The 20,469-nt window shown below is 40.8% G+C and overlaps 1 protein-coding gene across 1 annotated transcript in view; it reads right to left on the bottom strand.

The window, feature by feature from the left end:
* Positions 1–20,469, bottom strand: part of WDR33 (WD repeat domain 33) — a 54,140-nt gene that overhangs the window by 2,995 nt on the left and 30,676 nt on the right. The window contains exons 8-18 of the mRNA XM_079978483.1: positions 13,195–13,321; positions 12,640–12,794; positions 11,800–11,878; positions 10,729–10,839; positions 8,644–8,738; positions 7,460–7,546; positions 6,952–7,091; positions 6,521–6,673; positions 4,638–5,630; positions 2,484–2,586; positions 1,082–1,550 (exon numbers count right to left, since the gene is read on the bottom strand). Coding sequence (XP_079834609.1) covers positions 1,082–1,550; positions 2,484–2,586; positions 4,638–5,630; positions 6,521–6,673; positions 6,952–7,091; positions 7,460–7,546; positions 8,644–8,738; positions 10,729–10,839; positions 11,800–11,878; positions 12,640–12,794; positions 13,195–13,321 — 2,512 coding nt within the window. The remainder of the gene's footprint in view (positions 1–1,081; positions 1,551–2,483; positions 2,587–4,637; positions 5,631–6,520; positions 6,674–6,951; positions 7,092–7,459; positions 7,547–8,643; positions 8,739–10,728; positions 10,840–11,799; positions 11,879–12,639; positions 12,795–13,194; positions 13,322–20,469) is intronic.

The following is a 20,469-nucleotide window of genomic DNA, read 5'->3' as shown; positions in this document are numbered from 1 at the left end:
ACTCATTAATAGTTCCTCATCATCCTGAAAAAAGTGACAAGTGGGGTGCCGCAAGGTTCTGTCCTGGGCCCGTTATTGTTCAGGGTCTTTATAGACAACTTAGATGAAGGAATTGAGGGGATACTCATCAAATTTGCAGATGGCACCAAACTGGGAGAGGTAGCTAATGCCACAGAAGACAGAATCACAATTCAAAATGACCTTAACAGATTGGAGAACTGGGCACAAGGTAACAAAATAAATTTCAATAGGGACAAATGTAATGTTCTGCACTTAGGCAGGAAGAACCAGATGCACAAATATAGGGTGCGGGACACCTGGCTTACTAGCAGTACAAGTGAAAAGGATCTAGGGGTCTTGGTGGACCACAAGCATAACATGAGTCAACAGTGTGATGCAGCAGCAAAAAAAGCTACTACTATTATAGGCTGCATCAACAGAAGTATAGTGTCCAGATAAAGGGAAGTAATATTACCACTCTATTCTGCCTTGGTCAGACCACACCTGAAATACTGTGTCCAGTTCTGGGCACCACAGTTTAAGAAAGATATTGACAAGCTGCAATGGGTGCAGAGGAGGACAACTAGGATGATCAGGGGTCTGGAAAGGGTATGAGGGCATTGGGTATGCTTAGCCTGGAAAAGGGAAGACTGAGATGAGAGGTGATAGCCATCTTCAAATATTTGAAGAGCTGTCACATGGAAGATGGAGCAAGCTTTGTTTTTTGTGCAAGAGGTTTTTTGTGCAGAGGTTGGATGGCCATCCGTAATGGATGTTTTTGTTGAGATTCCCACAATAAAGGGGGGTTTGACTAAATGACCCCCGGAATCCCTTCCAACTCTGCAATTGGATTCTATGAGTCCACTTGGCTGTGACCTAGTGCCCACTTTAGGAAAACTGAACTTTGTAGAATGTCATTTTCATAATTTTATTTTATTAATAAATGATTTGATGAGTTCCTACAAACAGGATTTTTTTTTCATAAAATGTACAAATTCACTTAAATGAGGCTCATTTCTTTTAATATGAAACCAGGAGATAACTGTTCATCATCAAATAATAAAAACTGTATGATTTTTACCTTTCATCTCTTCTTCCTCGGTACCGTGCATCCTCAGGCTCACGAGGAAATCTCTCGTCTGAAGGTCTCCGTCCCTCCCAAGGCCCAGGAGGTCCACGGTTTGGACCTCTGCTATCTCCCTCATTGAATTCTCTGTGGTCAGGGGGGAAAGGTGGGCCTGGACCACCTCGTCTCCACTTCTCTTCTTGGGGTGGGCCTCCCCGTGCCTCAAATTCACGTAAGCGATGGCCAAATCGCTTGTCTGGATGGAAGTCTTCACGAAATTCATCTGGTCGATCAAAGTCATCATGGAACTCTGGATGAGGTCCTCTTCTGTCTGGCATGCCCCTATTTTCTCTACCATCACCCCAATCTTGGCCACCTCGGAAGGGGCCCCTCTCAGGGCCATGATCAGGACCACCACTGTTCTGGTCATGCCGCCTTTCTGAGAGAGGGCCCATGTGATGGTTTGGCGGCCCACGAGAATCACCTTAAGATAAAGGAAATATGTGTGTGTGCTTTGTAACAAAATATTAATAATATAAAAGGTATAACTGAATGTACTTCGTAAGTGCAGACAATGAAGTTACAACTATCAGCAAAATATTCTTATAAAACTTTTACCTGTTTTAATGGTACACATATTATATTATATACTAGTATATTATATATTAGTATATGAGTGCTTTTTGTCGCACTGGTCCCTACTGTGCCAAAAGGCAATGATTTATTCATTCATTCATGCATGCATGCATACATACATACATACATACATACCCTGCCCATCTGGCTGGGTTTCCCCAGCCATTCTGGGTGGCTCCCAACAGAACATTAAAAACACAATAAAAGATTAAACATTAAAAACTTCCCTAAACAGGGCTGCTGTCATATGTCTTCTAAAATTCAGATAGGTGTTTACTTCCTTGACATCTGATGGGAGGGCGTTCCACAGGGCGGGCGCCACTACTAATCATTTAATTTTGTAAATTTGTACCCTCATTTTCAACTTAAAGGTTCACAGAGCACCTTAAACTATTCCACTAAAATGTAACAATAAAAAAATCACAAAATGAAATCCTTCAACCATAAAATATAAACCTAAAACCAGTATACATTATACTACAACCCAACAAAGAGCACAATTTCTCCTAAATCAGCACCACCCACTGCTCCAGACCTGAAGAAACAAGGAAATATTCACCTATGCCAGAAAATCATTAGGGTAGAGAATGAACATATTTACAGGGGGAGAGAATTCCAGACCCAGCGTATCGTAAGAGCGAAAATAAAGACACATGTTGCCTGACTTAGTCTATGGATTAAAGCCCCAAAGAACTATAAAGCACTGAATTGTGCTAAAGCTTGCTTTGCAATAATAGTGAGCTTATGCCATTTGTTCTAAAGGAAAAGTGAATTTAATTACCTTTATTAGGACCAGGTCCTTGGTTGTGAGGGCCATGGCGGCCTGGGCCTCCATGCTGTCCCAGTCCTGGTATCAATGGTGGAGGACCTGGATTCTGTCCTTCCTGCAAGAAAGAAAAACTAGGAATTAATGAATCATGGAAAGAACAGAATAGAGCAAAGCAGAGCAGAACAGAAATCCCTTGTGTCTACTACGTAGAACAGGCAATACAGTGGTACCTCGGGTTACATACACTTCAGGTTACATACGCTTCAGTTTACAGACTCTGCTAACCCAGAAATAGTGTTTAAGGTTAAGAACTTTGCTTCAGGATGAGAACAGAAATCGGGCTCCGGCGGCAGCAGCAGCAGCAGGAGGCCCCATTAGCTAAAGTGGTGCTTCAGGTTAAGAACAGTTTCAGGTTAAATACGGACCTCCGGAACGAATTAAGTACTTAACCCGAGGTACCACTGTATATGGTTCTCATCCTCTAATTACGAGGCAGAAGTGGGGCCAGCAACCCAGATCCTGAACTCTCCCACCCCCTGCAAGCCATTTTGACTGGCCATCTGTCAATCACCTGTTACCAGGACATGAGATGACCCATTTTTCCTTTATAACCTTGCTTGAACTCAAGCCCAGCTACAAAGGAGGTTCCTATGTAAGTGTAAGTTGGGTTCCTACTATGCCACCAAAAAAAATGCAGCAGGGTTTAAAGTCACCACTGATCAGCTGATTGATGGCAACTTTCACTAGGGATTGGTTCTACTGTATTTAGGAGTTCCCAACTGATCTAAAATATCAGGTGGGGGGCAGGTTGGCATGGCTTGGAGAACACAGAACTCTTGATGGGCCTAATTTGGCTTGAGGGCTGGAGGCTTTCCATGCCTGCTCTAAGGGTAAATCCAAACAACATTAAAATGGAATTCTCTCCCAGTTTTGGAATAACTTCAGCTAGAAACAGCTAATAGAGCAGAACAAAACAAAAAAAAGATGAACTGTGGAATCAGGCTACACTGGACAAAAAAAGATAAGTAGGACAAATGAAGTCAAAATCAAAGAAATATTTAGGTTTTATTGCAGCCTATTCTAGCAATTACCATGTGGATAAGATCCCACCCAAAAACATTCCTGTATTCTTTACCACCTACTAAGAACAAAAGGGTGTTCCTTGACTTTAGTGATTGTACAGAAGAGGAATTTTGGGCAGGTGCAGCTTTCCTCAGCCCTTAATAACAAATTGCCCTGCTAGAACTCCCCTCTTCTACATACCTTTTAAAAGTATGTAAGCTTTTTTATTTTTAATCATTGGCATCTGTCACCCTATACACAAACTCATAGACTATAGATTTAGGAATTTACAAAAATGTATTTGCCAATGGGGGAGTGAGTGTTCCTAAGAAAGCATTCACACAACTCAGGTGATGTAGTTCAGATGGAGTGCAACAGTGCAGATGGAGTAATATATGAGATTCCCCTCCTTCTCTTTTCACTTCTATCAGCCCCCCCCCCAAATATTTCATTCCAGTTCACTATAAGGAATCAGAGACCTTCTCATACTGCATCAAATACTGAAAAAATCAACCGTGGCTTATAAAGAGGCAAAGACGGTTGCTGTTGAAAATGTGTTTTGTCAGCCCAGGTGGGCATGTGTCACCCTATGACACTCTGGATTGTAGTCATCAATAAGACCTGCTTCCTGGGGGGGGGGGGGATCTGGTGAATATATATAAAAAAATTGAAATCTCCTGGTACACTGGCCATTATGTACTTCAACTTGCTTGAGATATCTGTGAAACCCATTTTCATAACAGTCTGTTGGAACTATGAAAATAATGAGGTGACGTGCAATTTTGGTATCTCACTTCTGCTGACATAAATCAGTTGGGAGACTGTAGGGAGGAAGGGGAATTCAGTCATATTCGCTGGTGCAATGCTGGATTTCACCCATATTCTGAGAATACAAAAAAAACAGCATGTGTCCCCAAATCCATCTAATTTCATTTACACTAGGGTTATAGCAACAGCCACAGTTTTGTTCTTAAAAGAGTTTTACACCACTGAAATCACTGCCCTGCCTGATCATTTTATTATGCTATTAACAGCAATTTATTATGGTATTAATTTCTTCCCGACCAGACCTCTTCTCATGAAGAGTATCCTTCCCAGACATACCTGATTGAATGGGGCCCGAGGACCGTCACCAAGCAAGGGAGTTTTCTGCTGCTGAAAGGGTGGAGGGCCCTGGGAAGGATGTGGCCCCCTTGAAGGGTTCTGCTGTCCTTGAGGCCCTGGTGGCCCTTGCATGTTTCCTTGAGGCCCTACCATAGCACCTTGCGGAGGTCCCTGCTGTCCTTGTGCACCTGGTGGCCCACGCAATTCTTGCGGAGGTCCCATCATTGAACCCTGAGGTGGAGGACCCCTCATCTCCTGGGGACCATGCCCCAGTAAACCATGCGGCCCTCTCATTTCTTGAGGGGGATGGCCCATCATCATCCCCTGTGGTCCAGGACCCTGGTTCTCCCTTGGTCCTGGAGGTCCCTGCATGCCTCTTGGGTTAAGTCCCATCAAGGGCCCTTGAGATACAGGACCCTGTATCCCTTGAGCTCCTTGCACTCCATGAGGTCCTTGCATTCCTCTTGGCCCAGGTGGCCCTTGAGGACCTAAGTGGGTCTGTGGTGTTGGTGGACCTTGTTGACCTAAATGAGCTTGTGGGCCTGGTGGGCCTAAGTGACCCTGAGGTCCAGAATTCGTCTGTGGACCAGGTGGCCCTCCAGGTGGAGGGCCCATTTGTCCATGAGGGCCAGGATGTCTCTGCATTCCTTGATGCCCATGAAGTTCTTGAGGTCTTGGCAGTCCTTGTGGAGGTCCTTGAGGCCCAACAAATCCTTGTGGTCCACCACCTCCTTGGTGTAAAGGAGGACCTTGTGGTCCCATTTGTCCTTGAGGTCCTGGAGGTCTGAACTGTCCCTGTGGCCCAGGTGGTCCCATCTGAGGCATATTCATTGGCATCTGCTGAGGTGGATGGGCTTGCTGAAAGCCTTGAGGCACCTGAGACATTGGACTTTGTCCTGGGAAATGTTGGGGTCCATGAACAGGTCCTCCTGGAGGTGGCTGCTGCTGACCTTGTTCTGCTTGCTTCTGTGCAAGCCTTTCAATCTTCAGTTGCTGCAAAAAAGAAGAAAATAATTTACTCACCCACACAATTATGACAAACTATTGGAAACCAAAGGGCACTTTCTGTGTAGCTTGTTCTACTTAGTATTAAGCCATGGCTTGCTCAACAAATGCTAAGCCTCACAGAAAAGTAAACATCCCTTGACTTGTTTCTCCAATGCTTGATTTATTCTCTAGCTGCTCTTGCCTATTGCCTCTGTAGCTTGGTGAGTGTCTGGAGTGGGGTGGCCACCCACAGTTAAGTAAGACTGTTGGGTTTGGAGATAATGCCGATCCAAGGATAAAATATGGCTAGACTCTCAAATACAAACCATGGTTGCCGATAGTAGTTTGTTACTGGAAAACAAACCATAATTATTCTCTGGGCTGAACTCAGATGTTCAAACAAGCCACACTTTGGCTAAACAAACTATGGCTTATCATTATGTACTAACCAGGCAATTTCTAATTTTAATTGTTTTTTCAACGAAAGCAAAATGAAGAATGTAGCTAGAAGGCAATAACCTTCTCAAACAGAATGTTTACTTCAGCAGCATACACCACTTGATTAGACACTGGTCAGGAGCAAAAAAACAAAACAAAAAGCCACTTTCTTCAGAGGGTTTTGTGGCAATCATTTATTCATTATTCTTATCCTTGCACACAGATCAGATTATATGTGGTTCCCAGATAGCCTCTCATGCAAGCAGTACTCAAGGGCAGACCCACTTACAGCATCATGTAACTTGGGACTATTCATTAAGCCAGAAAAGTTTATGTTACCCATAGCTGCAGTGATGTTGCAAATAGGGCCTATCAATATCCTCATTGGTTTCCTCTAATTTTTGGTGGGAGTAAGTGCATTTATGCAAACATTATCAGTGACCTGACTTTTCACATACCTCTAGAAGCTGTGGGTTGGTGTACTGAAGTGCTGCCATTTCTTGCTCAATCTCTGCCTGTGACTTCTTCTTTTCCTCCAGTTTAAGGTCTTCCTTTCGGTCATTCAGTGGCTCAGCTGGTGAAGGAATAGGAACTTTATTCTGCATCCAAGCCTGAATAGGATAATAAAGGTGCATGGTTACAGTGTTAATGAAACCTGTTGGATGAATCCATCCACAAGTGCATTTACGCTGGAGACTTGATGAAAGTAGACTATGTCAACTGCACTGTATTTTAGGCCCAGCTGCTGAAGTCAATCATCTATTTGCTCCTTTTAAGAATTCATCAATGAGGACTTTGCATTCTAATAGGTACTGATTGTGGAAATAAATAAAGATGTTTTGCATTCTAATAGGTGCTGATCGTGGAAATAAATAAAGAAGTTACTAACCTGCTGAAACTGGGCTGGGATTGGTTTTGCGTAGGGGACCTTTTTTTGTGGTACTTTCTTTTGGTCCTTTTGCATCACCTCCTCCATTCCCCAGTCCAATCCTGGGATAGTCATCTCAATTTCACTGGTCTCATCTTTCCCTTCAATGAAAAGAATTGAATAGTGGTTTCTACACAGTATGATGAACAACTTATGTCTTCATAAATAAAGTCATCAGGAAACTTAATTTCATGTCCAGAGATGGGGCGGAGGGGTTTTTGCAGAATCCATTAGCTAATTTTAAATTTTTCTTGGCACAAAAGGATGCCAAAAAGGAACAGAAAAGAAGATCCAACCCATTTCTTTATGATTCATGCAAATTTTCAGAAAAGCAACACAATCCTATTTGGGATTCTCTTCCTATCAATTGGTATTTCTCTTGCTATTGGTTATTAGCAAGTCCCACTATGTTCAAGGAGTTACGCCAAGGAAAGTATCCATAATACGACAGCCACAATTTCTCTCTTACCCATCTGCTCTTGTTCCATGGCTAGTTTCAGCTGCTCAGGTATTCCCATCCCTGGAATCACTGCAAGACTATTGGGTTCTAGGTCATCTGGAAAGGGAGAGTAAACTGTTATCAACAAAATATTTGATATTTCTTAGGTCCCATTCAGTGATGTTTCACCACTATTACTTAATTTCCTACAATCAACCATTTCATTATTTTCTCTTTTACTGACCGGCAAGGATTTAAAGCAGGGTTGGAGAACCCTTTTCAGCTAGTGTTGCTTTTGATGGGTGAGGCCACAGTGAAAAGTGGCTCGCATAAAATATGTAAACTTTACCTTTATACAGTAGGTTAATTTCGATATCCTCTTTTAAACCACACTCAGCCAAGCAAAATACATTAGCAGAGTTTAAGGACAGAATCAAGCCAGGTAAAAGGACTCTAGTAGGTTGCAATCTGAGGGTGGGACTTTTTATTTTTATTTATTTATCAAATTTATACACCACCCTTCCTCACAGGATCTTAGGGTTTGAGGAAATGAGGTGTGGCTGGGGAGGGTATGTGGTGTAGGGAGAGTCCTGAGGGCCAAAAAGAAAACCTTAGAGGGCCATATTTGTCCCCCCCCCCCCCCCGCCGGCCTGAGGATCCCCATCCCTAATTTAAAGTCTGTAACCTATATAGCATTTCAAACTTTCTGCTGAAATAAATATTGAGTAAAATATGTGTTTTCTTTACAAGGTAACAACTAGGTGTGCTGCGATGACAAACATTTGGAAATAAGACCACAACCATGGTTCCTATGTTGTTGTGTTAGAATGCAGAACTCACTTGAAAGAAACAGAATACCAAAGGAAAAGGGGGAAAGAGTTTTCAGGAACTACGTGTTTTTACATTACAACGATTTAAAGATTACCTTAAGCACTGCTTAAGTTTGAGTCTGTTGTCTTTTCATATTCCCATACAAATGGCCAAGAAAGCAACTGTGGCATATTGGTTAGAGTGTTGAACTAGAATTAGGGAGACTCAGGTTGAAATCCCTGCTCATTTATGTAGCTCACCAGGTGACCTTGGGCCAGTCACCACTTCACAGCCTAACTTGTCTCACAGGATTGTTGAGAAGGTAAAAAGGGGGAGGAGGACATGTATGACACCACGAATTCCTTCGAAGAAAGACGAAATGTAAGTGTAACAAATAAATATACCATATTCAACTCCATCCTCTGACATTCCTGGAAGCAAGTTCAGATTATAACGATCTCGCATTTTATCTCCAGGACGATTCCGGGTCCAGAATTTGCTGTTAAAATAAAACTAAGAGATAGTATCCTCTGTTGATTTATAAGTTAAGCCTTCATTACTCAGAGCCAGTAACTCTTAACATCCTCTAACTCTGAAGTTTTATTAAAAAAAGTTATTTTAAATGTGTATTAGCTTCTTCTTGTTTTCTACTGGACCACTTCAAGTTGTGATGGCTACTGAATTGGGTGGTCCCTCACCATCTGCCAGTAGTAGAGAGTAGAGGTATAGTACCCACTCCTTGCTGTGCACATAGTTCCAAGAAACCTAAATAAGCTTCTAAAGTTGCTTCTAAAGCAGAAAGGGGAAATCTGTTCTGCATCAACAGCCACAGTAGAAAACTATTACCAGCCAAAACCAGACTAATAATACAATTTGTGTAACATCTTACAATGGTGTAAACTTGTACCTAACCAATAGGCTTGTTTCACATATTATTGGGTGCCAACAGGGTTGTACAGAACTCTGCTATATCTTGAAAATGTATATATTAAAAAATTACACTTCACCCTTTAAGTATGAATACTATCAGAGCAATCAAAAGAGATAAAAACAATAATAAACTATAATAAAGCAGACTTACAAGTTACTCTTTCATTACGTTCAGCGATACCCATGCCAAAAGAAATAATCTAGTTCAATAATGTGTTACATCTGGGCTACTATCCAGTGAAGTAGTCCTATTAGTACAAGGAGTTCTTATTGCACATCATAATTTTCTCTCCCTCATCTCGCCTTGTGCCCCCCCTCCAAATCTGTTCTTGGGGTTCTCCCAATCCTCGGGAGCAGATGCGGGGTGGGTGGGGGATGGAAACTTCCATTAAACAAATGGAACTCCCCATGCTAAGGGAACTGTGCTGTTGAATACCTGCCCTGGTGTGTATAACTGTTTGAGCACAATGGCCATTCTGTAGTCCTTTTCACCTTGATAAGAAGGGGCACAAAGTGTCAGTGATGATACAATAAATTTGTCTTTTTTAAACTCTCAAAACAGTCAAATGATTGTATGGGAAATGCATCCGGAAGACAAAAATGTATCAAGGAGTTAGTGATCTGACACGGTTACCCTTCCTGCCTCTACTCCTTCCCCCTCCCCCGCTCTTGTTAAGTATTTTGATGGTGTGAGAACAGTTTTTAATGTCCTGAGAATGTTGGGAGGAGGTGAAGTCCCCCACACAGCTGCCTTAATCAGTTCGGAGGATAGTGCTGGGTGCCTTCTTTGATGTTGGACATTGTTTTGAGAAAGTGAGGCACTGGGAGGGGATGGCTAATGGATGATCTGCACGTAGTCAGTCTTGGAAGCCGCAGGCTACCTATAAAACCGGACCGTTTGGGCAGAGTTTCTTTGAAGCTCGTGCAGGGACTGATCGACCGCAGGGCCGTGCAAACTGAGGCTACCTGGGGAAGTCGCTTTGCCACTTCTTGAGGGCTTCCAAGTGGCAGAGGGAAGTGCTTGCTTGGTATGTATACATTGCTTGTTGTCAAAGAATAAAATCTGTAATCTTCTTCTGTATTTTGTATTGCTTCTGAATCTATCTTAAAAGAACCACCTTGCCTTTGGCAAGACAATCATCTCCTGCAGCTTTTCTATGTTTAATGTACTATATTTCACCCCGTCTCTTTCACTAGTTAAATCTTCCAGCTTGCTGAATGATCACATTTAATTTCATTTCATTTCACAGTGTATTCTTTTTAATCACGATGAAAGGTAAAGTACCATGAATAACAGCTGATTGCATTAGTATGAATGTGTAAGTGGAATGTACTATATTAAACGCTAATGAGTGCTAGTTCCTGACAACACTCTTAGTATTTTATTCTTCCACTGCATAAGTAAACTACAATTTTTCTTTTGAAGCTTCTTGGTAGGGTATGTTCGTGTGGGTACAAACAAATGCATGATGACGACAAAGAAACGTAAGTGAAGCAATGAAAAACAAAATGTTACTGAGATCAAACGAGTGCAAAGCAAAATATTTAAATAAAAATACCTGGTGTGATCATTTGATCCTGAGCACAGAATGTGTCCTAGAGGATGCCAAGCTAAACTCCAAATCATTCCTTCATGGGCCATTTCCATACCTCCCACTTCCTTCTCCACCCTGAAATAATACAAAAATAGTGCTTAAATGGATGAACAAGGATGCATCAAGGCCTATTTTCTTTTCTTTTCTTTTTAAATACAACGCTTTCAATGAAACTTATTTTGTTTAATGTTTACCTGCATTTGTTTGTTCAGAAGTTATTATTTATGTGAAAACTTAGAAGAGGTTGTATGTGTGTGCACATGTGTGTGTACACACACACACTTATTTTGACTGCTGTTTTAATTAGGAAGATTGCTGTGACAAACAAGAGAAGCCATATCCACATTCTTTCAGGCAGAAATATTTACACTAGAAAATTAATATATTTAATGATGATCTCCACAAGGATCAGGGGAGCAGTGGGGAGTCTTTCCTGGCTAGCAGGCAAAACTTTTATATCCCTACTCCTTAGCAGGCCAAATTTGGCAAGTGGGAAAAGTCACTCCCGGTCAATCACCTGTTGCTATGAAACCAAGGGATGCTGTTTGCAAAAGCCTCTCAGGCAACATCAATGTTCCTGTCTGAGCCACCAGTTTGAGTCTTGGAGGCAACAGGCATGAAGGGAGGTTTGAAAGTGCCTTCCAAAAGTGCTTACAAGTAGCCCAGGGTTCCTGTTTGAGCCTGAGGCTCAACCTGGAGGTTCAAACAGTAGCACTGTGGCTTGCCTGAGAGCCCTTTGCACAACCAAAGCAGGATTTTACCAGTGATGTCAGCTGATGAGCAGGTGGACGTGGTTGGGGGGAAATGGCCTTGTGGGCCAAACTGGACCCCCTGGTGGGTCAATATTAGTCTGCAGGTCAGAGGGTCCCTAACCTCTGGATTAATAAATATTTTACTTAGTTTTCTTAAAGTAAAGCCCTTCAGCTCAGGATGGAGACATTCACAAATCATCACAAGGATAATTCTATAGTATCAAAAGACAATATTAAATTATGGATGACTTCTCAGTTGTAATTTCTCATCAGAGGTACCTACCCAACATGCCAGAACAGTAATGAGCCATCGGACCCTCCACTGGCAAAGAATCCTTCATGAACAGGATGCCAGGCAACAGCTGCAATGAAGAAATTCACAATTACTACTACTAATTTACATTTTTCCAATGGTGTACTAGAACAGAAGTAACGTAGGATCTGACTAGATGAGAGAGGATGGATTACAGTGCAGCGATGAGCAGTGGACAACAGGCATCAGTGGAGGGGCAGGAAAAGAGTCTGACAGTTCAGAGTAGCCTTTGGAGTTCTCATGGGAGGACCTGTGGAGGGGCACCTCGTTTAATGAATGAAGAGAAGGCTACTTAAGCAACAGCTTGCCAAAAGGCTCACTGGTGGGAAGCAGAGAATAAAGCAAAAACAAGTAGGATGTTGGAAGAGAGGAGATACAAGAGAATAGATATGGTATGGAGAAATAAATACACAAACTTGAAGTTCACACACAGCATGGCAGAGCCAATGGGTAGGAAAATGGGTAATATGGGAGGTGGAAACTGAATTGTCAGCAGGGACAAAAGGTGCTGCTAGAAAGACAGGAGTGCTCTGAAGAGTTAACATCAAGAGGGATAGTGTGATCAATAGCTTCAAACGTAGCAGACAGATTAGGAGAAGGAAAATGTTGTAGAGAGGGAGAAGCTATAAGCTTTCTAAACGGATTAAGGATCTAGAAGATTTGGGCATGCTTGATTTGAGCTATCTTTCCTATCAACTACAGATATAGAAACTGGCGTGATATAATGCAGACTTTGAATAGTTACTTTCAAGGGTTTTGAATATCCAACCACCAAGTTCAGAAACAACTGACACAAAAGTTATATTTAACCTGTTGCCTCCTTCTTATGACCTCTGAAGACCTGAAGCTCTTCTTTCAGATTTCGAATATCAAAGAGTTTGCAGAGGTGATCACGAGATGCTGTAAGTAGCCAGTTGCCATTTAGGTTCAATTTGACTTCCATCACAGTGTTCTTATGAGCATGACTGGAATATATCATAAAAAGAATAAACTGTGCAAAATTTAAAGAAATGAGCAATTAAAGCAACCCACTGTTTGTCTTCAAAACCGTTCAGATAGTAAAAAGTATTCTATCCACTTTCTCCACAGTATGCATAATTTTTTGAAACATCGAATGTGTCCCCTGACCCCATCATAATGAAATAAAACAGATCTAAACACGTTGGAATTTTCTCATAGTGAAACTGTGCTAAACCCTTGTTTCAATTGCTGTTTCAACACTTTTTGCAGCCATCTCACACATTATTCCAAATGCACTGAGCAATAATATTCTAAACAAGTACAGTATTCAATAAACCTATACAGGCTGAAGGCCCAGAAATTTTTGGCAACAAGAGCCCAGGCACCAACTGCAATTGCACTTACAGTGTAGCAAGGCTCTGGCCAGTCTTTGGATCCCAGAACTTGATTGGCTGCTGACTATCTTTGCTTCCAGAAACCACCAAACCTTTTGTCGGATGCCAGTCAACACACTTGACATCAGCACCATGGCCTGTTTAAAATACAAAGGTACTGTTGTTGAAGAGACTTCACACAGAAAATTAAATAATGAAACAATCTATCCCAACTATGAAATGGCATAATTGTTTGGACAGGTTACATCTTGATTTGTCTTTATTGCCCTAAAAGACAGCTCTTTTTCCTTCAAGGATTTCAAAGTTATACAAAATTGTTTTGGATACAGTCCATGCTATACTATATTAAATATGTGATTACCTTTCAATAGATGTTCAAAAACTAGTTTGGAGCAGGAAGATGTATTAACACGAACTTTGTCTAGATTCCTTATTGGAATCTAAACATGAATAACATTTGTTCATATATCGGTTTCAATAATGCATATAAATCAGGAATGACCCTTCTAGCTGCTGTTGGATTCAAACTCCCATCAGTCCCTGCCAGCATGGCCAACATTCAGGAAGATGGGAATTGTAATCTAGCAATATCTGGAGGCCCACAGTTTCCCCATCTGTGAAAGACATTTTTCTAATGGTAACAGGCAATAAATGATTCAATTAAGTGGCATGGACATTAGAGATTATTTTAAAGTTACTTTAAAACCAAACATTTCATAACATTGTGCTATGACTCAACCTACAGCTGCCAAAATTAATAAGCTCTCTTTCATTTTAATATTTGTTTTGCTCTTTTTTGGACAGCTATCAAAGTATACACAAAACAATCTATTTATTTACTGAAGAGGAATGAATTCCATGCAAAATTATGAATAATTTTACAACTAGTGTTTGTTCTAGACTCCCCACTTGCACCCCACAAAAAACCCTAAAAACTTTTATCATCAGATCAATATTTATTCATTGGTAACATCCTTTTTTTTGAACTTTCAAACAATACCAAAAGGTTAGGTCACTGGATCATCTAAGCAGATCACAGATATAAACGCAGGAAGTTGATCTTTATTTTTATTTTCTTTGCTATCTATTTCCCCTACTTTGAACCAGTTTCCACATCACGTTAAACTGTTAGGTTTTCTATTCTTTTTTTACGATACACTAAGGTTTAATGTGAACAAGGAGTGTGCAAGTACTTCATAGTTCCTTTACCACAGGCAAAACAAAAACCCAGATGCAGAAATGAAGTTCTTTGCGCGTTAACCAAACCACACAAACATGCACAAACAGAGAACTATATTCAAAGCAGTATGCACTAAAGTTCAAAGCTAGCGCTGGTATGCCATCAACAAGCCAGGCAGTGGCGACTGGAAAGGTTTCAATTCATTGTACAGATGGTGCACTAGTCTGATGGCCTACAGGTGCAAATTTCGAAAGCTCTTGCTTGCATGGATCATAAGCAGCACTCCATGGGCCACAGCATTGCAACACCTGCATGCAAACTGGGTCTTGCTTCCACTCTCAGATCTACTTTTATAGCGAAAGCCAGGAAGTGAATCCAGGAAGTGCCCCCTGGACACACTCACATAAGTAATGCAATGGTTTGTGTGCTCACCAGATCAAATCTACAACCCTGAGGTATTACAGTGGTGACTGTTCTTAGATTCTTGGAGAACATTAACTGGTTAATGATGAATTATTGAAGTAGAACCACAACAACTGTTAATTGATCTTAGAGATCTAAACAACTGTTCAGAAAACATTCATAGGTTGAGATCACTTTACCCACCCAGACAGGACAAAGAAGAAAAAAATCAATATCTGTTTCTTTATATTATGGGCTTCATTGTTTGAATCAATCAGCCTCCTTCCCCCCAAAAGCAAGGAAATCATTTTTGAAAGTGACGGAATTTTTCAAAACTGCTTGTGATATGACATAGAGTCTGCCATGAAAGAAAAATGGGGGGGGGGATCCATTATGCAGCCTTGGGTGCACCTAAAGTAACTCTTTGGATCCATAGGGCCAGAAAGAACTAATTCACTCTTATGGTCAAGAGAACCCCCCAGCACAACACACAGGGAAATGGCTTACTCTGACAGAAGAATCCTCCAAACATAATTTCCAACAACACCTGGTGGGGCACAAATTCACCATCCCTGTTTTAAGCGATGCTGGCAAAGCAGGGACCATATTTTTCACTTTAAATACGGTCTTTATGTCTCAAACTTAAAATAAAGAATAAGCTTCATGGTTACTTTTAATTTTTTGCAGGTTTTTTTATACGGGAAATACGCAGATTAAAATTATGAACAATTTTGTATTTTCACAATAAAAGTTTACAAGTCAATGGAAAATGTGTTATCTTATGATTTATCAGTAATTAAACTAAAGCCTGACACAGACAAGGAATAATTAACCTACAAACTCAAAACAGGCCCTGTGAACAGTAATTAAAGTGGTAATAATTATTAAATATTAGTAGTTAGCGGAATTTCAGGACCACCCTTTATCATAGAATTGTAGAGTTGAAAGGGACCTCAGGGGTCATCTAGTCCAACCCCCTGCAATGCAGAAATAAAAAATAAAGAATCCCTAACAACTCATGGCCTTTTCTGATTCAAGTGGCTTGGGAGAGAAAGTTTGAGATACATATCTGTAAGAGACATATTAATAGGTTAAAATGTTGATAGTCAATAATGTGTGATATTTCAAATGCAGTTTTGATAGTGGCAAGTGTGCAGAACCTGAGCACAAGTCTTTTAGCTCCCAGTGCAACGAAATGACCACTTGCCACCTCTGAGTGCCTAAGAGAAGGTTAGTAGCTTCTTGCAAATACAGGAACAGCATTCTCTTTAGCATGTTTAGAATCTTTAGAATTAAATCAGACTATATTTCATTTTCACTTTTGCACAACATTAATTCATGCAGAACATTTCTCTGCCTTTTTATTGACTGTGCTTCCCTGGTTTAGCAAAGTCTGAAATCAAACAAAGTTTCTTACACATGTATATGTGCTGTTCAATGTATCATGAGCTGCCTTTTTATAACTCTACATGTCACAAATTCCCCCGTGTTTTGGGAATGGAACTTCAGGCTGCTGTTGTAAGAGTGAGCAGGCGAACACACAATCTACTGTTAGTCATATGAACAAGAGATATACATGTTGCCTGAAGGAGAACATTTATGACACATGGTGTATGAAACAAGGGAATAAAACATGGCAACATGTTTACTTCATTCCTTCTGTTTTCAATATTCAGGCTATGAGGACGGCTGGTTCCCTCTATTTCCTGACGACTGTAAGCAATGCCGTTTATATAGCTAAAACAACACTTACCATCCAGGCACAAGAACAGGCTCTGGGGAACTCCAGGGTTTGCATAAGCACCACAAAATATTTAGGAAAAAAAGTCTCAAGGAGGTGTGCCCAAAACAGTCCAATGAGGAATGGTTTAATACTATGGAATGTTGATTCACTGCTGAGGGTGCAAGAGGAATGGGGCAGAATGGCTGGAACCCCAAACAAATGCACTCTACACTGCAGCATTTTATTGTAGGTCTCACTGGTCTCTTCCTATAATTAGGAATGTATGCTTTTTGCAAAGATCTACCTCAAAATAGTACTGTGAGAGTAATTATACAAAGGATTTGGAGAATCAAGTCACGGAACATTAAATAAAATTAATTCTACACCTGACAATGCATTCAGTACAATGTAGGATGACTGTTTCTCCAGTTTTTTTGGGTTTTTTTTACAAAACAGAGGTATTGCCTTAGTCCCCTGCTCCAGAACTGAGTTATCCGTGCCCCTTAAGGTGGGGCAGCTGCCACCATAGGCACCAGGTATTTCCAGAATGAGATGAGATGGGGATGTCATTGCTACTTCTGGCATAAATTAGCTCTAAAAAAAGACCTGGGAGCTTGATAGGTAGTTTTACACCAAGTGAGAGGATGCTGTTTGAGCTGCTGCAGTGGAAATCTGTTTCAGCAGCTGCCCCCAACACTGAAGCAAAAAGGCTGGGTTGCCATGTGTCCTAATATACTAGCCCCCAACTCCTCAATTAAATATATTCAGTGAACCGAAAGGAAAATCAAAGAACCATTACAAAATGTGTTAAAAGCTTCCAATATTATAAAGAATAGTTTGGTACAAATCCTATCTATTAATGTTGGTGGCAAATTTCCATCAATTCTGAAAAAATGCAATTTGTACCCTAAACGTCCCCAGCATCTTATTGACTGTGCGTGCACATAACTTCCAAAGAAATTGGGGCCATGTAGAATTTTTACTCCCAAAATTTATGAAATAAAAAGTGTGATTTTTAGGGGTAAAGTGATTTCCAATCCCCACTTCTCCTATTTTGGTATTTACTTCTCGGCACCTGTTTGCATTCCAAACTCAAGCTGCTTCAGTTCCATTTTCACTGGGTTTTTTTGGTTCTTTTCTGAATAAGTGCAGAGGTATCGAGGGAACAAAACCTGTGACTGTTGAGTCAGTGGAGCCAGACCCTGGGATTCTGGGACTTGAGCCACAGGCCCTATCTGGACAAAGTGGCTCCACCACTGTAGTTAGTGTACCCAAGGACAGTCCAGGAGAGTTAGAGGAGGGGCGCTCCACTACACTGTTGGGATACCCCAAAGGTTCAGGAGCTATAGGATCCCAACCAATCAGGGACCACATAGTGAATGTGATGTCGCAAAAATCAATCAAAGATGGCTACACGGTAATGTCACTAATGGCAAAAAAAGCCCTTGCACTATGAATTAGAGCAAGAGGGGAAATGTAGACTATGCCACTATCAAGGCATAGTCTTGAGTGACACTATTGTATTGTTGGGCTGTGCTAGCGTGCAATGAAACCACTGCAGTGTAATGTGGCAGGACATGGAGCATCACTTGACCAGACAACATACTGACATGTTTCCTCTCCCCCACTCCCCATAATTTATAAGGAGGGCAATGGGAGGGCATTTTTTATCCAAAATGGTATGGCCCTTTTACTAAACCTGACTGGCTATGCAGTGAGAGTATGAGTATGCCTGATTTCTCTCATGGCTTTTTTTGGTCTCTTCTTGACCCCTCTAAATGACCAAGAAGGGAAGGGGTTTCTGAGGGTGTGAAAATATTTGCAAAAGTCAGCTGCTGCCCTTTTGACTAAGCTCTAGAATAGCCTAAGCATAGAAACAGAATACATCGAGATAAAAACAAATATATTTATATGTAAAAGGACTGCAGATGAATGGAATGATTGCTTCTGTGGGCTATTATTGTCTTTATCATCAGCCAGCCCCTGAATCTACCTGTAGCTCCTTCTACCCTCTCCCATCTTGAAAAATGAGCCTGAAGCCTATTGACTGCCAATAACCCGTGCTCGCTTCGGCAGCACATATACTAAATTGCCAATAACCCGAAGAGACATAGTACCTTTAAGATAGATTTGAATGATTGTAAGCTAATCTTGGCTGCAAAGCAGAGTAGAAAGGAAAATATTAAAATAAAAAATAAAGTAGTGAAACAGAGCAGATTTGAAAACTTGCTCTCACCCTCATGTTACCTTGGTTTGTTGTTTTGATCTTGGTGGCTAGCAAAAAGTTCCCTTATGACAAAATACTTGTAAGTATGTGAAAATGTCTTAGCAGAATGACTAGAATTCAGGGTTTCCATTACAATGTCTAGCACGGTGTTGTCATCATAAGCCAAAAAAGTCAAACCTGAAAATATTCTTTCGTTCCAAGGTACCCCCCTCCAAAAATACCTCTGGATATCCTATACTCCAGAAACCTAGTAACTGAGTGGGAACAGTTTGGCTCAACATTCCTCTGAAATTCTAAAGAAGATTCAATAGAAGCCCTTGGAAAAAGAAAAGTGTATTACTCATCACCAGGAACTATCATATAGAATGCATTCCTCAGTGTTTAGTCTGTTTTCCCCAAACCATGCTTCTTTAATTATATTTAATAATTATTTAATAATACCCCCCAATAAACCAGCAGAGACTGGGAAGGGGGGCAAGAGAAATAAAAAAGGGTGAGTGTTTCACAGGTTACAGTGTCTGTAACTGGGTAGCACCTCCGCGTTCTGGGTCACTGGGTGGTGACAAACAGAAGAAAAAATAAACACTATGGCTGGGTAGATACTCTATGTTTACAGTACATGGCTTCCCCCAAAGAATCCTGGGAACTGTAGTTCCCACTTAAAGAACTACAATGTCCAGCTCCCTTAACAAATTGCAGTTCCCAGGATCGTTTTGAGGCAGCTACATGCTTTAAATGTATGGTATGTACATACACACCATTCAGCTTTGCAGGGTGAAAGTTTCAGGTTCGACCCCTGGTATCTCTAGCAAGAAGGTTCAGGTAGCAGCTGATGGGAAAGACTTCTTCTTGAGACCATACAGAGCCATGGCCAGTCAGTGTATATAATACTGGACTTATTGGACAAATAACATAACCGGGTATAAGACTGCTTCCTGTATTTCTAGGGACAGCTTTGATTTTTATGTTGATGTTTAAAATATAATTTTTCTCCACATAAATTATAATTTTATTGGCCCTAGTATGCCAAATATGCCAAGACTGCAGTGTTTTTCCAACTAGTTGCGTTAATCAAATTATCTGGAGCACCCAAATATTTCTTGTTCACACAAGGATGTACAAAAACATGGCTATCAAGGACTGTCTTAAAAGAGGTATTCTCTCTTCCTTCCTATACTGTGAATACACAGTATCTAGAACATAGTAAGCAGGATTTTTCTTCAGAATGACTGTTTACTCATAAGCAAATTTAAAGCAACTAAGATTTCTTTAATGAGATGGCAGTCCTTTGTGGTCATTGTAACTACCACTGAGAAAAAAAATCCAAACAGAGTACTATTCTTACACACTTGGCATTTACTGCAAGTTTTAAAATAACACTTTGAAGTTCATTTTGAAACAGGACACTCACAAAAGTAAATGGGTCTCATCTATCCAAATTAAAAATCTCTAAATGTTGTGAACCATATAGTTGAAATTTGTAAATGTTGTTGAACCAGATCACTATTCTCATTTATTTAACCGTATGCTACAACCATCAGGTGGAAAGTTACCTGAAAAAAACCAGAATTTAAATGCAGTTAAATTCTGCCTGCACTCATGCAGCTATGTGAATATGTAGGATGAGAGCAAAATGGAAGCATTGCTACACTTGGCGAATAGCTATGAACACCTATAAGTATACAGAGGTTTGCTGGAACAATTCCAGTTCCCAATGCATTTCAAGCAAATTGCTCTTTTTAGGGGAGATAAC

The sequence above is a fragment of the Podarcis cretensis genome (assembly GCF_951804945.1).
Source record: "Podarcis cretensis genome assembly, chromosome: 5".
Taxonomy (NCBI): domain Eukaryota; kingdom Metazoa; phylum Chordata; class Lepidosauria; order Squamata; family Lacertidae; genus Podarcis; species Podarcis cretensis.
The sequence above is the reverse complement of the archived record's forward strand: the minus strand, read 5'-3'. Positions and strand labels throughout refer to the sequence as shown.